The sequence below is a fragment of the Gymnoscopelus braueri genome (genome assembly GCF_963280865.1).
Source record: "Gymnoscopelus braueri genome assembly, chromosome: 10".
Classification (NCBI taxonomy): domain Eukaryota; kingdom Metazoa; phylum Chordata; class Actinopteri; order Myctophiformes; family Myctophidae; genus Gymnoscopelus; species Gymnoscopelus braueri.
In genome coordinates, this window is record NC_137611.1 from 41,131,940 (window position 1) to 41,147,706 (window position 15,767).

The 15,767-nt window shown below is 44.5% G+C and overlaps 3 protein-coding genes across 4 annotated transcripts in view; 1 reads left to right on the top strand and 2 right to left on the bottom strand.

The window, feature by feature from the left end:
* The window catches only part of LOC308092900 (arylsulfatase I-like), a 20,691-nt gene extending 6,181 nt beyond the window's left edge, over nt 1–14,510 (top strand). The window contains exons 6-11 of one of the 2 annotated variants that reach the window (XM_080439027.1): nt 6,519–6,693; nt 7,582–7,818; nt 9,041–9,187; nt 9,686–9,854; nt 11,068–11,786; nt 12,160–14,510. In XM_080439027.1, the coding sequence (XP_080295153.1) occupies nt 6,519–6,693; nt 7,582–7,818; nt 9,041–9,187; nt 9,686–9,854; nt 11,068–11,786; nt 12,160–12,594 (1,882 nt within the window). In that variant the 3' untranslated portion in view covers nt 12,595–14,510. The remainder of the gene's footprint in view (nt 1–6,518; nt 6,694–7,581; nt 7,819–9,040; nt 9,188–9,685; nt 9,855–11,067; nt 11,787–12,159) is intronic. The other variant, XM_080439028.1, reaches the window with a different exon arrangement.
* LOC308092787 (protein kinase C and casein kinase substrate in neurons protein 2-like) lies at nt 761–2,542 on the bottom strand (the record flags this gene model as incomplete). The annotated part of the gene is made up of 1 exon (XM_080438887.1): nt 761–2,542. The coding sequence occupies exon 1, from the start codon at nt 2,525–2,527 to the stop codon at nt 761–763; it is 1,767 nt and encodes a 588-aa protein (XP_080295013.1). The 5' UTR covers nt 2,528–2,542.
* On the bottom strand, nt 2,933–4,169 carry LOC308092789 (protein kinase C and casein kinase substrate in neurons protein 2-like; the record flags this gene model as incomplete). Its single annotated transcript, XM_080438888.1, has 1 exon — nt 2,933–4,169. The coding sequence occupies one exon, from the start codon at nt 4,167–4,169 to the stop codon at nt 3,207–3,209; it is 963 nt and encodes a 320-aa protein (XP_080295014.1). The 3' UTR covers nt 2,933–3,206.
* Nucleotides 14,511–15,767: the final 1,257 nt, after the last annotated feature.

Sequence of the window (15,767 nt, forward strand, 5' to 3'; positions counted from 1 at the left end):
TACCTCACAAAGCCATGCCCCATTGACTTCCATCATAAAATTTAACTTAAGTATTTGAAAAAGTATAAAACACATGTAAAAAAATTGTGGAGGTGTACGAAGTTAGCCCAGCCACTGGCAGCGTGCATAAGACATTTGGTGCTGATCAGTCAGCTCTGGTCAAACGGGCAGGCACACATGCACATGAAACCTCCCAAAGATGGCTCGCCTTGCCGCAAAAAAAGCAATAAAAGAAGTGACAATAACCTAACTGGGCTGTCAAGAGATCGAGCCCACTAAAGCAATAAAACATTTGAATGTAATAAAAGATAAACAAGACAGAGTCTGGCAACGACATGGCCTCCCTGTGAATCTCTGGCGTGATATTGATAACGTCAGTCTTGCACAAACATGGAGAGATGGTGGGACAGTGGATCAGACTATGAATTCAACAAACAAATATTCTCAAAATGTGAAAAATATTCGGGGATTGACTTCCTTGGCCTACTTGAGAGAGTGGATTCTCCCTTTGTGGACCTTTCATTCATTTGTTTGAGTCACTACTGGATTGTCTTCCATGTAGTTTGCAGGATTACAGGCCCACTTGTCTGTCTTTGAGCTGCCTTGCCTCGGTAAAGTCATCGCCTGCTTTTGAAGTTGAGCCTGTCCTGTTCCTGTTTCCTCATAGTCACACAGTATGACTCAAATTGGCCTATCCTCAAACGTGTTGTTGTCATCATTGGTAGACAAAGGGTTTCCACCTGTGTCCTTGTCTGACCAATCACCAATGATCCTGGTCATGGTCATCTTCAGAATCTGAATCAGATTCATCAGATTCATTGGCTATCATGGTGAACCCATTGGCTAACTTAGTGGACTCATCATCGCTGCCTGCTTTGAAGCTGAGCAGCTTGTACTGTTGTTCCTGTCTCTCATAGTCATCGGATATCACTGGGGACGTGGGCCCATCCTCAAATGGGTTGCTGTCACCGTTGTTGGTGGACAAAGGGTTTCCACTCATGTCTTTGTCTGAGAAATCATCATCATCCTGGTCCTGGTCCTCTTCAGAATCAGAATCATAATCAGATTCATTGGCTATCTTGGTGAACCCATTGGCTATCTTGTTGAACCCATCGGCTATCTTGTTGAACTCATCATCGCTGCCTGCTTTGAAGCTGAGAAGCTTGTACTGTTGTTCCTGTCTCTCGTAGTCATACAATATCACCGGGGACGTTGGCCCATCCTCAAATGGGTTGCTGTCACCATTGTTGGTGGACAAAGGGTTTCCACCCATGTTCTTGTCTGGCCAATCATTATCATCACGCTGATCCTGGTCATCTTCATTGCCTATCCTGGTAAACTCATCGCCTTCTTTGAAGCTGAGGTCATACAGGGCTCTAACGGGCACCGATAACCCCGCAGACGGGGTCTCATCCTCAAATGGGTTGCTGTCACCATTGTTAGAAAAGGGGTTCAAGCCTGTGTCCTTGTCTGACCAATACGGAGACATGGTGCTGGCAGGTTTCACTTCCTCTTTATTAACACTGATGTGGTTGAGAAGTGTGCTCTGCAGCTCCTCCACAGCATTCATCACCTTTTCTAAGGGGTTCGAGCCCACCAGTGCTGTTTTAGTTGGTACAATCAGGCTGGGGGTGCTGCGGGTTTTGGTTGGCTGCACTGGTTCAATCTCACTGATACCAGTCGGTGTGACACGATCTGACGGCTTCTCTGTCTCTTGAGTGCTCAGTTTACAATCTATGGGCCAGTCCTCAAACTGGGGCCAGTTCATGGGCATGCCCGGTCCGTGATTGGACTTGAACCACTTCAGGTCTTCCTTGGCATCAGCAGCTGAGACCCTGTCTTCCAAGGTGTGGTAGATAGCCTGGAATCTGTGATTGGTGGAGAGGTCGAGGTGTTGCTTGACCTCCAGTAGTAGCTCTCTGAAGAAGCAGATGCGTTTGTCTTCAAACTGCTGCCACTGCTCAAACACCTGCTCCATGACCTCCATGTACTGAGGGGTGGCCTTGTCCAACTGCTCTAGGGCCTTCTTATAATGTTCCTTAGTCTTCTGAACGTCCCGCTGACATTTCTCCACCTTGTCCTGGAGTTTCATCTGGTAGTCTGGGTTGTTGCTCTCCAGCTTACTGCTGTTTTCTCGGCTGCTCTCTAGAATCTCCTTTTTACAGGCTGAGTGGTATGCCTTCTTCATCATCGCTACTACTTCGAGTTTCTTGGCCCAGGGCTGTTGTGCGTTGCGGAAGGTTTCGTCTGCCTCCCGGGTCTTCTTGTATCCACCAGTCATCTGTTTGTGGAAAGTGTCTTTCTGCCAGTTCTTCAGCTTCTCATAGGACTCTCCCATCAACCCCGACTGCACCTCCATGTGGAGGTTACTCACCTTCTCCGCCTCTGTGCACAGGCCAACCCACGCTTGTTCCAACGTGCCGTCCTGTGGACCTTTGTTTATGCTTTGCCTCCAACGTTTGGCCCACTCTGTGAGCTGCTCTGCGTGGGATTTCTCTATGCGTGCACGCTCTTGCAGGCAGACCATCAGGTCACTACACAGACGGTTAGCATCATCCACACGCTTCACTGTCCTTTTGTAATTACCCACCTCCCAGAAGCTGCCGCTGGATGAAGACATCATAGGGCCTGGAGGATTTTCACTTCCTGGAGGATTTTCCCTCCTTGAGTCGATATTCAATTGCATGTGGAAAGACCTTACGTCTTAATGTTGGTATCCTACCAATCTGTTGTCCCCGTTAGTGGTTTCCCTGCTCTCTCTTTCTCCTCTACCTTCTCCGTCCGTTTCTAGAGAATTGTTGGTCAACTTCGTCAATGATCACTCTAGCTGTTGCATCTACAGCTTTTATATTGGCAGTGACGTCACAATTAGTTCGGACCTTGCATTGTGATTGTCGGATATGCATTGTCAATCTAATCTCTTTCTATTCTAAAGTTGAAGTTGCTTGTCTGTTGTCATGTCTGACGTCACAGTACTGATATCACTGTACTGCCATTATAGCTGACTGACATCATAATCTGGCCTCAAACTACCACGCAGTAATCTATGTACCGTTGTATGTTGACAGACACGCACAGTGAAGACGTCACAGTGCTGATAGCATAGATTCTCTAGGGGGTTCGGTTCGAGCCCACCGGTATTGTTTTATTTGGCACGGTCAGGCTGCTGCTGGACATGTTGGCTGAACCGGTTGATCTGGTCCAGTTCAACGTTCTGATGTCTTCCTCTTCGGGGTTTTAGGTCTGATGGGCCAGTCCTCAAACCGGGGCCAGTTCATGGGCATGCCCGGTCCATGATTGGACCGGAACCACTTCAAGTCTTCCTTGGCTTCGACAGCTGAGATTGTGTCTTCCAACGTGCGGTAGATTGTCTGGAAGTTGCGAATGGCGGAGAGATCAATGTTCTTTTTGATCTCCAGTAGTAGCTCTCTGAAGAAGCAGATGCGTTTCTCTTCAAAATGCTGCCACTGCTCAAACACTTTCTCCATGTGCTCCTTGTATTGAGGGGTGGCCCTGTCCAAATTCTCCAGGGCCTTCACATAACGGTCCTTATGCTTCTGAACCTCCTCCTGACATTTTTCCAACCTGTCCTGGAACTTCTTCTGGGAGTCTGGGTTGCCGCTGTTTTCTCGGCCCCACACCTCATTCTCACCTTTAAGGGCTGTGTGGTATGCTTTCTTCTCTACCTCCACTATTTTGAGGTTCCTTGCCCAGGGCTGTTGTGCTTGGTGGAAGCCTTCATCTGCATCCTGGGTCTGATTGAATTTACCGCTTGACTGTCTGTGAAAGGTGTCTTTCTGAAACTTCTTCACCTTCTCGTACAGCTCTCCCATCAGCGATGACTTAACCCCCATGTGGAGCTCGCTCACCTTCTCAGCCTCCGTGCACAGGCCAACCCACGCTCGCTCCAATGTGCCGGTCTGTGGACCTTTGTCTATGGCTTGTCTCCAGCGTTTGGCCCACTCTGTGAGATGCACTGCGTAGGCTTTCTCGACGCGTGCACGCTCCTGCAGGCAAGTCATCAGGTCGCTGCAGAGACGGTTTGCATCATCCACACGTTTCACTGTGCTATTGTACATACCTAACTCCCAGAAGCTGTCACTGGAGGCACTGGGGCCTGGCAGTGTTGCTGCCCTATGTCTGTCACTGGAGGCACTGGGGCCTGGCATTGTTGCTGCCCTATGTCTGTCACTGGAGGCACTGGGGCCTGGCAGTGTTGCTGCCCTATGTCTGTCACTGGAGGCACCGGGGCCTGGCATTGTTGCTGCCCTATGTCGCCCCTATGATGCCCAGAGTATTGTAAGGATTGGAAGATGTATGTTAATATCCTAATGTAGAGGGGTGTTTTTCCAATGTGTACCGTCCTGTTGTATTCCCACCCTGACTTTCCAAAGGGCAAAGGTTGAATCCTCAAAAATTCATTTATTGTGCAAAGTTCAATGAACACTAGCTGCTCCATCAGCAGCTTTTATATTGGCAGCGACGTCACAGTTTGTTCTGACCTCGCAGTGTGATTGGCTGAGGCAGTGTCAATCTATCTATTCTCTTTTCCTCAATGAAGTTGAAGTTGTTTATCTCTCTCTGGGTATGTGTGTCTGGACAAATATGCCCATATATGGACTGATGTCACTGTATATATCAAGCCCCTAGGATCGGGAGGGAGTTTTGAAGCGCTAGTCTCCAAGTGTCTTAGTCCAGTTTGGACTCAGCACAGCAGTTCATGGCTCGACCAATGGGGTCGAGGTAGTTAGAAACGTAGACGCATAAAGGACACTAATGCACTTGCGGTAACCACAATGATGCGATGGAATACCAATCATTATTGCCACAATGATTTAATAATGAATACCCGGAAGAAGTATGCACCGGGGTGAGCATCTCCATTGACAGTGGTGGGAAGTACCTAAGTACATTTACTCAAATACAATTTTGAGGTACTTTTACTTTACTGGAGTATTTGCAATTTTCAATACTTTTACTCCACTACACCTCAGAGGAAAATATTGTGATCACTAAAATGATTTGAAAGTTACTTTGTAGATTTTTATTATTACAAAATATACATTAACCACTTCATTCGGCTATTTGACAATAGCCGATCTAGAAGCTCACAACACGAAGCTTTGCGACGCGTTGTGAGCTTGTAGAACGGCTATTTTCATAATTTCTTTTATACATTTGCAAACTTGTGAAATGGGACATTCTGCAAAATGAGTACTTTTACTTTTGGAACTTTAAGTATATTTTGACACCAGTACGTTTGTACTTTTTACTCAAGTAAATTTAGAATACCGGACTTTAGTATATCCAATATTGCGGTATCGATACTTTTACTTAAGTACAACATGTGAGTACTGTTCATTGAAATGAATGGGCGGATATTTCCTGTGTGTGTGTGTGTGTGTGTGTGTGTGTGTGTGTGTGTGTGTGTGTGTGTGTGTGTGTGTGTGTGTGTGTGTGTGTGTGTGTGTGTGTGTGTGTGTGTGTGTGTCTTTTGCCCATGTATGGAGATTTCCAAACTCTCTTAGGTTGGAGTATCAGGCTATGTTTACACTAACCACCACGATTGACTGAAACAGACTTCAATACAACTCGACAAAGTTCTAAACGAGTAGGTGTAGATGTAGGATGTAATCAAGATTGAGCAACTGTATGGCATATTTATCACCTAAAATTGTATTTTATTGACGGGCTGCCAGAGACTGAGTTCTCTCCCCCACCTGTCAGCTCTGCTACCAGGGAACCGGCTGCTGCTTGCGTCGACTGAAATTTGGACATACAGTACTCCAGTAAAGTAAAAGTACCAGAAAATTGTACTTAAGTACAGTACTTGAGTACATGTACTTAGTTACTTTACACCACTGGCTGCTGGACCGTGAGCTGACTCGACCACAATGGTTCCGTCAGCTTGCTTGCGATTAATCAATGAATCACTGATTCATTGCGATATAGTAAACAGGCCTGCCCTTTAGAAAATACAACGCCATGGTGAATATAATGAATACGATGCATTTCAGTCATTTCTCATAGGGTTTAATGTAAAAGGCAGTGCCTTTTGTTTTATTTAAAGGACCATAGTGTGTACACTACCTCATACATGACTGATGTGATAGACTGGCCTCCAAGTGCTCTGATATCTGCTCTATGTAGTCTAACAACAGCACTAGTGTTTCCAAATTTAGACCTAAGTTTACCTTACCTGCATCCTAGCAACAGTGGCCACCAACTGTGAGGCTAGTCTGTCTAATCACCAGTCTGTCTGCGTCTCTCACTTCCTTTTACTCACACTCTGCAACCATTCTGTCTGTCTCACTGGTTCCACTGATGTACAAATGGAACCAAATGGACACGTACGGGTCCATTTGGTTCCATTTGTACACTCTCAGTTAAATTAACATGATTTTTCAGAGTAGATTGGGGTCCCAGAGATTAAAAACTGGTATCAAATGGTGGTCCGTTGCCTAATGCATATTCACCTGGGAGTCCTTTTCTAAAAAGAATCACTGATCTTTCCCTAGCTATGGATCCTGTGACGGCCCAGGGCTGTGCGGATATGATCTCCATGCGGACGAAGATGTGGCTTGGGGCCAGGAGGGGAGGTACTCCACCCTGCTCTACACACAGAGGGTCCGCAAGATTCTGGAAAGCCATGACCCCAAGGCCAAGCCCCTCTTCCTGCTGCTATCCCTTCAGGTATTGTACCAGTACTGGGACTCCTACTACTACTAAAGGTCAAATGCTCTTTCTGACGTTGGAAAAAAACGTCCATCTCGGACCGGCTTTCTGAAAGAGTTCGGACAGTCAGGACATCTAGGAGTGCAGGAGCGTCCACAAAAAAAGTTATCAGAAGTTCTGAATGACATCAAAATGTAGTTATCATCACTCCCCTTTCCAGAAAAAAAATAAAAGGTTTTGACGTCAGAAAGAGCATGTATTGCGCTGAATGCTATTGATATTATTACAAGTAAGACGCGCGAACGCTGGAAGCGAACGCAGCTCGAAAATATTGTGTATTTACGGACTTGTAATCCGTGTTATTTCACTGTGATGGGGAACATTGTGTGTGTGTGTGTGTGTGTGTGTGTGTGTGTGTGTGGTGTTGCATTTAAATCAGAGCATTGTCTAAATTCCTGCACTCTGGCGCCCTCTACATAGGTAGTGCATGCACACAGACACACAGACAGACAGACAGACAGACAGACAGACCCACAACCTGAGCAGGGTTACATAGTAAGCTCCACTTGGTCGGAGGCGCGGCTTTGCCGCGCCTCCTTCCGCGTTCGCAAATACTGCTACCACCACAAATATTATTTGCTACTACAACTGCTATTACTACCACTAATACTATCAACGATTGTAATGGAACTACAATACTACTTAAAATGTAATATATTTTTACACAGCACATTTTAATCCTGATATACAATACAGTATAATGTATATATCATCCCCGTGACCCGGAACTGGATAAGCAGTTGATAGATGTATACATACTGTAGTGTAATACTGTATATATGGAACAAAGGGTAAACTGTAACATTTACAAGACAGAGAACTAAATGCAGTATCTGGTCTTCTCAGGCGGTCCACACCCCCCTGCAGCCACCCAAATCCTACATCTACCCGTACCGCGACATGACCAACATTGCCAGGCGCAAGTTCGCTGCTATGGTCTCCACAGTGGACGAGGCAGTCCACAACGTGACGTACGCTCTCAGAAAGTACGGATACTACCGGAACAGTGTCATCATCTACTCCACGGATAACGGGGCCCAGCCATTCACGGGCGGGAGCAACTGGCCCCTGCGTGGCCGTAAAGTATTTACTTTGATGCATACATTTATTTATTGTTTAAAAATGTGCTTTAACCTACTACTCTTTTTTATAACATTCTAGCACATTTAAAACTGTGCATCCTATTAAGTGTTATATTTCCTTTCTTTTCCTTTTCTGTCTTTAAAATCTTTCTTAACCTCCATGTTGCACATGACTGGTTGTACAACAAAGTGTTGTAATTGCCCTCATTTACATTGGACAACGTGTCAGTCTTTCAAATTATGAATGGACAGTAAAAGACAGAAATAGAACATTTACGTGCAGTGTTCCAAAAAAAGTTTAAAAAGTCTCGCTAGACGAGATTGAAATCTCTATATTTCGATCTTGTCTAGCGAGACTTCTATATATATATATTTTTTTACAGTGTTCTGTCACTATGACCTTTCACACGGCAAGCGGCCAACGCGCCTATGTAATTCATTTTCAATGAGAGGCGGGCGATTATTTGGGACGCGCGGAGAAGTTGAGGGGCGGTGAGGCAGGTGGGCGCGGCCCCGTGAAATTCTCGCGCGCGTGCTCGTTTGTGCACGCGCGCGCGGGCGGCAAGAGCTGGATTGTGGTGAGATTTTCTTTTCACCGCACCGCGCAGGAGGAAAAAAACAACAATGATCGCGGCGCGATCACCGCTGATCCGAGCGGTACCGCCCGTGTGAACCGCTTGCCGCGTGTTACGACCTTTAGTCCAAAATTCCCCTTTAAGGCTACAGCATACTTAAAACAACGCCAGACTTTTTTTTCGGCTTTGGCAGGGCTTGCCGAACCGAACAGAGTTCTTAGAGGACCAAACTGTTTTATACTCGCTACGACTAAGCTCTGAGTTCTGAACCTTAGACCTCACCCTGTTAGTAGTCTGCCGTCTGCCTAGCACTTGAGCCACTGAAGAATTGTGTACTTGGTGGTCTTGCCACCGGGATCTCCGCTGTTTATTTTCATCGACCTCCTACAGGCTTTGACATACTGTAAATGTGTTATATCTCCATTAATTAACCACTTGAATCCCAGCATCCATATTCTGGGAGGAACATTAGCCAAAAATAGCAGATCTACAAGATTACAACGAGTCGCATCATTTTATTCTTATTGACCCACCGAAGCCAAAAAAAAAGGTTCTTGTAGGGTTCAGCCTTCCTTCTGTCTGTCTCAAAGACAATGCTATTTGTTTAATAACAATACATTAATTTGTCATGTAAATCTCTGTTCCCAGGGTACCTATTGGGAGGGGGGAGTACGTGGGGTGGCATTCGTGCACAGCCCATTGCTGAAGCGCCGGAGGAGGATCTCCAAAGACCTGCTCCACATCACCGACTGGTTCCCCACGCTGGTGGGACTGGCTGGAGGAAACATCAGCCAGGTTGGTTGCACCTGTGGCAGGGCTTCTGCTAGGCATTTTTTGGCCGGCCACTTTCTACGGTGTTACTGTCAATACTGCTTATCACCTATATAATTTAGTACACCTAAGATGGCTGTCATGCTGTGCAGTGCTGCATTTAAAACATATTATAGACTTTGAACTTATTTTTGCTATCGGTCTCTATATTCTTGAATGAATGGTCAGTGGTCACCTATGTCCCCGGGATAAAACCCCCAAAAAAAGAATAGGAGAAAAAAAAGTCTGTCTTGAAATTAAAAAGTTTGAGAATCACTGGTACAGGCACTGTATATGTCTTGGTGATATTGGACCACCAATGACCACATCGGACATACTTACTGAACTGACATGGCCTAAGGAGAACAGGGCACTACTGAAAGACATATGGTAGTACGGTACCATAGACTATATACATGCTGTAGAATCATTTTGACCCATTTTCATTGTTATGTTTTCTTTTTCTTTTCTTTTCTGCCGCAGAGTGAGGGTCTTGATGGTTATGATGTTTGGGACACCCTCAGCGAGGGCAAGGAGTCACCCCGCCTGGAGATACTACACAACATAGACCCCCTGAACAGACCCCCTGCTCCAGCCACGGCCAAGGGTTCCACCAAGACACCTCCTGGGAAGAAGAAGAAAGTAGCTCCAGGTGAACACTGACACCAAGCGAATACAGTCGTAAAAGTGTTTGAATAGGAGATTACCGTTATAGGAGGTGTTAGGAGGTGCTCAGAGAATGCCTTGGCTCAGAAACAGACCTTATAAAAGGGAGGAGAGACATGCATATCCACACCTAAATTTGGGCAGGTGCTAAGCCAAAAAATATAACTTGTAAACTGAAAGAGAACGCTCGCACACTGTGGGCTCCAGTTGTAGTATTTTTGTATTTATTGCACCTGAGTGCTGCTGTGACGTTTCGGGCTCTCGCCCTTCCTCAGAATCAAGAAACAGACCTTACCTTAGTTTGAGGTAGTTTGAGTTTTGAGACGTCTGTCTTATGATGTCAAGACCTTCAGAAAGAGGTATGCAGCTATGGAAGACAGGGAGGAGGAGAAAAGATGGGGTTTCAAGAGCAAGACAGGGGAAGAAAAAAAGAGGGAAAACAGAAGAAAGTTAAGAAGGAATGTAGTAAAAAAGAAAAGGAGAAAGTAAGAAGGGGTTAATAAGAGATATGGGAGGAATATAAAAAAGCGTTGCTCAGTGTGAGGTTTAGGACAACATGAAGGGATGAACAGTCTAGAAAACCACAGACTTAAAGATTCTATTGCACTTTTGTAGTTGCCAACAACGCCATATTGTAGATAATTTGTTGTTCCAGTGGTGAGTATGAAGGGTTGTAGAATGAATTTGAGTCTTCACTGGTCAGTGAGGTTTCTTTGCTTCCATTTATTGCATAGTACAGAGTTCCACAGCCAGCTCCACAGCCTAACGGCCTGGAGTGGCACACACCCTACAAGCTTACATGTCATAGTCTTTATAGCACATTCAGAGAAAGAGGAGGTACAGGTATGGGTGTGTCAGACTTCAAAGGTGAGCCCCCACCCGACCCAAAACATTTGCAACTGTTAGGGCAGGAAGGGGGATGGGGGACACATGCTCTCTGTCTCCCAGGTAAGACAAAGAGGATGTTAATTGTAACCCCCACTCCCAGCTCAGACAACCCGGCACCTCTCTGACTCAATCAACTCTCCTGTCTGACTGTAGGCTACTTGTAAGCAAACATATGACTGAGATTTGTATATTATGATATGAAATATACTCCAAGATCAATCAAACGGCGGGAAAGATTCCTTATATTCCTTATGTGACTAAACAAATTAAATGAATGCTAAATGTAGTTGGTGTTTCCTTCGTCTTGACAGTTACGTCTAAGAAAGCCGCGGGTCCGGCCCCCAAAAAGCTCAAGAAGGTCAAGAAGCCCCAACAAAAAAAGGGGTCAAAGTTGGGATCAGAATCAAAGGCCACTAAGAAGTCTCCTTCCCAACCCCGTCCCAAACCCAAGCTTAAGCCTCTCCCCAAATCCAAGCCACTGCCCAAGATTAAGCCTCTCTCCAAATCCAAACCACACCCCAAGCTTAAGCCCCTCCAAAAATCAAAGCCGCTCCCCAAAATTAAGCCCCTCCCAAAATCCAAGCCACTCCCCAAGATTAAGCCCCTATCCAAATCCAAACTTAAACCTAAAACCAAGTCTCAAGTCTACTCTGAGAGCCAACCCCTCTCCAAGTACAAGACGCTTTTAAAGCCACAGCCCATTCAGACCCAGTCCTCAAGCCAAAACCTGTCACTGTCAGAACCAGCCCGGGAAAAAACCCAGCCCCAAGCTAAGTTACATTTAAAGTCACAGAGCAGCCGGACTCAATCTCAGTACCAGAACCTGTCTTTGTCAGGACCGCCACAACCCAAACCCCACCGCCCATCCCAACTCAAGCCCCAGCTCCTTCCAGATCTCCAACCCAAACCCCAGGCTGAGTTCCAGTCATCCGAGCCAGTGTGGGACACATCAGTCCAGGCTGCCATCAGAGTCGGGGACTGGAAGCTGCTTACTGGAGATCCAGGTCACGGAGACTGGGTTCCTCCTCAGGTATTAATTCACTGATTGAAATTTGTATTGACAAAAATACACATATATTTGTATGACAAAGAATTTCACCCAGGTTTTTGCACCTGTAAAACCTATGATGTGACAATATAGATGGAAGTTGAGTTGAAATTGAGTTGGTTGACAAACACTGAAAAGTACACAAAAACAACATAAAAACTATTGTTGTTGAAAATGTATACTGTCTTTTCCTGAATAGAAGGTGATGTTCCTGTTCTGGACATGCTCACATATAGTGAATTTTCACTTGTGAACTTTCAGGTCTCTTTTGGAAGGGGCAAAAAGGTTTTAAACCACAGTGTGGACTAACCAGGTTAAATCAAAATACAAATAATATTCAATTTCTGGTCTCCAGGTACTTACCACTCTCCCAGGCCGCTGGTGGAACCTAGAACGAACCTCATCGGCCTCCTCGTCCAAAACCGGCGCCAACAAAAACATCTGGTTGTTCAACATCACTGAAGACCCATACGAGCGGTGGGATCTGGCGGACCAGAGGCCGGACGTGGTCCAAGTCCTGCTGGACCGGCTGGTCTACTATAACCAGACCGCCGTACCGGTTCACTTTCCGCCCGACGACCCACGAGCCAATCCCGACAGGCACGGCGGGGCCTGGGTGCCCTGGGTCGATGAGGGGGAGGTGGACAAGGAGGAGGATATGTACAAAGGAGTGTATAAGAAAGCCAAGAACAGGAAGAAGAAGAAGAGGAAGAAGAAGAAGTGCAAGCTGTGTAAGCTGAGGTCGTTTTTCATGAAGCTGAACACTAGGATGATGTCCAATCGGATTTAGTTTTGAGATGTTTGTACTCTGTTCTTCCTAACAATAGTTAGGAAGCAAGCAAGGCGAGAGCTCAAGTAAATCCAACTTGGTTCAAAGAATTTTCTGAAAGTGACATCTCTGAAAATTCAGGTTCTGTTGCATCAGAGGAGGTGAAAATTATGATAATGATCTATTTTTTCACTTTTTTTTGTTTTGTTATGTCAGCGATTCTGTCCAATAGAATGTGAGATACGGGGGTGACGATGCCAGGACTCTGTGAGATTATGTCACAGACTCCGGAGCAGAAAAAAAAAGGTTTGGTGTGCACCTACATGGAAATGTGAAATGTACCTTTAAGCCAATCAAATTTGTCCCGGGTGGCTCCTTCAACTCTGTTTGTTAGTAAAGACCAGTGGTGGACAATGAAAGTACTCATCCCCAGAACAGAGTCGGTGGTCAAAGTATAGATACTCCTGGTCAAATATTACTCATCTACTAGGGAAAGTTGCTCATTCAAAAGTACAAATTACAAAGTGCATTTTCTCTTTTGACTCCACCCTTCCTAGAAATGTAGTGGAGTCAAAAGTACAATTATCTGTCTTTGAAATGTAGTGGAGTGAAAGTCAAGTATAAAAAGTACATATTGTCTCTGTCGGGACGATATGAGTTTTTTAGAATTTTAATCCTGAAAAGTTGCAGTTTTGTACATATGTAAAAAAAAATCATATTATGTACAAAACTGCTACTTTTCAGGATTCAAATTCAAAAGTAGCAGATCTAGAAGCTCAAAACGCGGCGCGATGCGCCGCGTTCTGAGCTTGTAGATCTGCTACTGGATCTGCTACTGGATCTGCTACTTTTGATGCTTTTGTGTGAGGCTGTAGTGTGAGCAAGTAGGGCGTTAATTTAAGAAAAAACTAAAAGTTTAAATTTGGAGATAAAAAGGTTTCTGCCCGACAGCAACGATATACTCAAGAAATGTCCCTAAGTTCAGTACTCAAGTACTGTATGTATTGTATTCCTGTCCACCACTGGTGAGTCCTAGCAAGTCATTAGCACTGCCATCTGAGATGTTGAGGTACCATTTGAAACTCTCTATCCACTCTGTGGCTTCATAGTTATTTCATTGATTGTTTTTTTTGTGAATGACTGAGGTCTTGCCACTAAGACTGTCTATATGCGACACTTTACAACATGTTTGTGATGCTGTAAAATCGTTTGGGTACTTCTGTAATTTTTCAGTGTTTCTAATTGATATGCGCCATATAATTTGCATGCATCGTAAGGAAGTCTGTCAGAATTTCGGAGAAATCTGAGAAATATTTGTTTTGTTTTTTTTAGAAATAACTGTTTAAATTCTAAGATAATTCTAACTGGGTATATTAACCACATGAACCCTAGGCATATTCTGGGGCATACATTCGGCAAAAATGTTATGGCAGATCTACAAGCTCACAAGCTTGTAGATCTGCTATTTCCGGTGAGAGGTTTGGTGTAGAGGGAAAAGAGCTGCGGACCAAATATAGAGCCCTGGGGGACCCCGGTCAACTCAGTATACGTATAGGGTTAAATGCCTATTAGAATTTATTTAGAAAGTCTGAGCAGCAGTGTTTCCAATGTTTACTGAAATAAGCAGGTTAAATGTTGACCTCAGTTGTACACTGCTACAATTGAAATGTGCCTTTTGATAACTTTGAATGTGTCTCTCCAGTTGATCATACATTATCTCTGGGAATCCTTGAACTTATTTCCTTCTCTTCCGTCCCATTCCTGTTACTGTTATGTGTACTGCTTAAAGATATTACACTTGGGACTTTCTTATTAGTTAAGTCAAGATAGCACCAATTTGTATTTTAGCTAGCTGTATTGTCTGCTACAGCACTTTCCAACTGATGTAGCTGTTTGATAGCGTTAACGTCAATTGAAATATTAAAAGATTTAATTTGTTTTCATTGTTGTCTTGTTCAAACTGCTCTCCTGTGGTTAAAACTGCAAACTGAAGCTTTGATTAAGCTTCTCTGCTGAAGAACCATAGAGCAGGTGTTCCCAACTTTTTCTGGATCAGGGCCTACTGGCGCCATTGATACCGACATCATCAGTATCATGGTCAGTATCATGGTTAGTATCGTGGTCAGTTTCATGGTTAGTATCATGTCAGTATCATCATGGTCAGTATCATGGTTAATGGTTAATATCATGGTCAGTATCATGTTAGTATCATGGTCAGTATCATATTGAAGATGGAATGGACATGCTCCATTGGGACACTAGATGGCGCCATATATCAAGGCTCATGTCCAACTGACAGCAAATGTGAATTTGAAGAGGTTTAATAATTATACTGTATACAACCATGTAAATGTTTGTATACATTTACATGTTTGTAAATGTTTGTGCACGCACGCACACGCACACACACACACACACACACACACACAAAGATTTTCCACAATTGTCATTCTTTCAACCACTGTCAACTGTTCCCACACATTTAATAATGGCCCCCTTAATTACCTGAAAAAGTGTTATTTTACATAAATCCTCTGGGATTATATTGTAACACCCAATCTATCAAGCAAGTTGGTGAGGGACAGTCTAGAAGTTTATTATGCTGCGCCAAAAATACCACATTTACAAGCTCACGGTGCACAACCAAGTATAAATACTGTGTCACAGTATTTAGCTAATGTTAAATGCTGTGACATGCTGTGGTGCAGCAAACCAAAAGAAAATGTATTTCCATTTAGGTTTTTATTTACTGTGAAATCACCACTGATGCCACATGTCCTTGAGCTGACCTCTGAACTGCAACCTGCTCACACTTTACGATTTGCCTTGCATATAGGGACACTGTACCTTTGGTCATAGGTCCTTGTAAAACAAAAACAATAAAAAATTAAAGCTGCAAGCAGCGATGACTGGGCCCTCGACGTTCTGTCTCAATAAAAGTCTGTATGGCAATCAGCTGAAAAGTTAGGCTACATTGCTTAAGCAATTCATACCTGTCCCTATTGGCCGTCTAAATGTATCTAGCAAATTTCGTAGGTATTCGATGCTGGGAACCGGAGTTATGGCTGTTTAAAGCCTAGCCAATAGGAAGACAGAGGGGGCGGGTCTTCAGAAATGACAGATTGTCCCTATTGGTGGTCTAAGTCCTCATACCAAATTTGGACTCGGTAGCATGCTGCGAACCGAAGTTATGG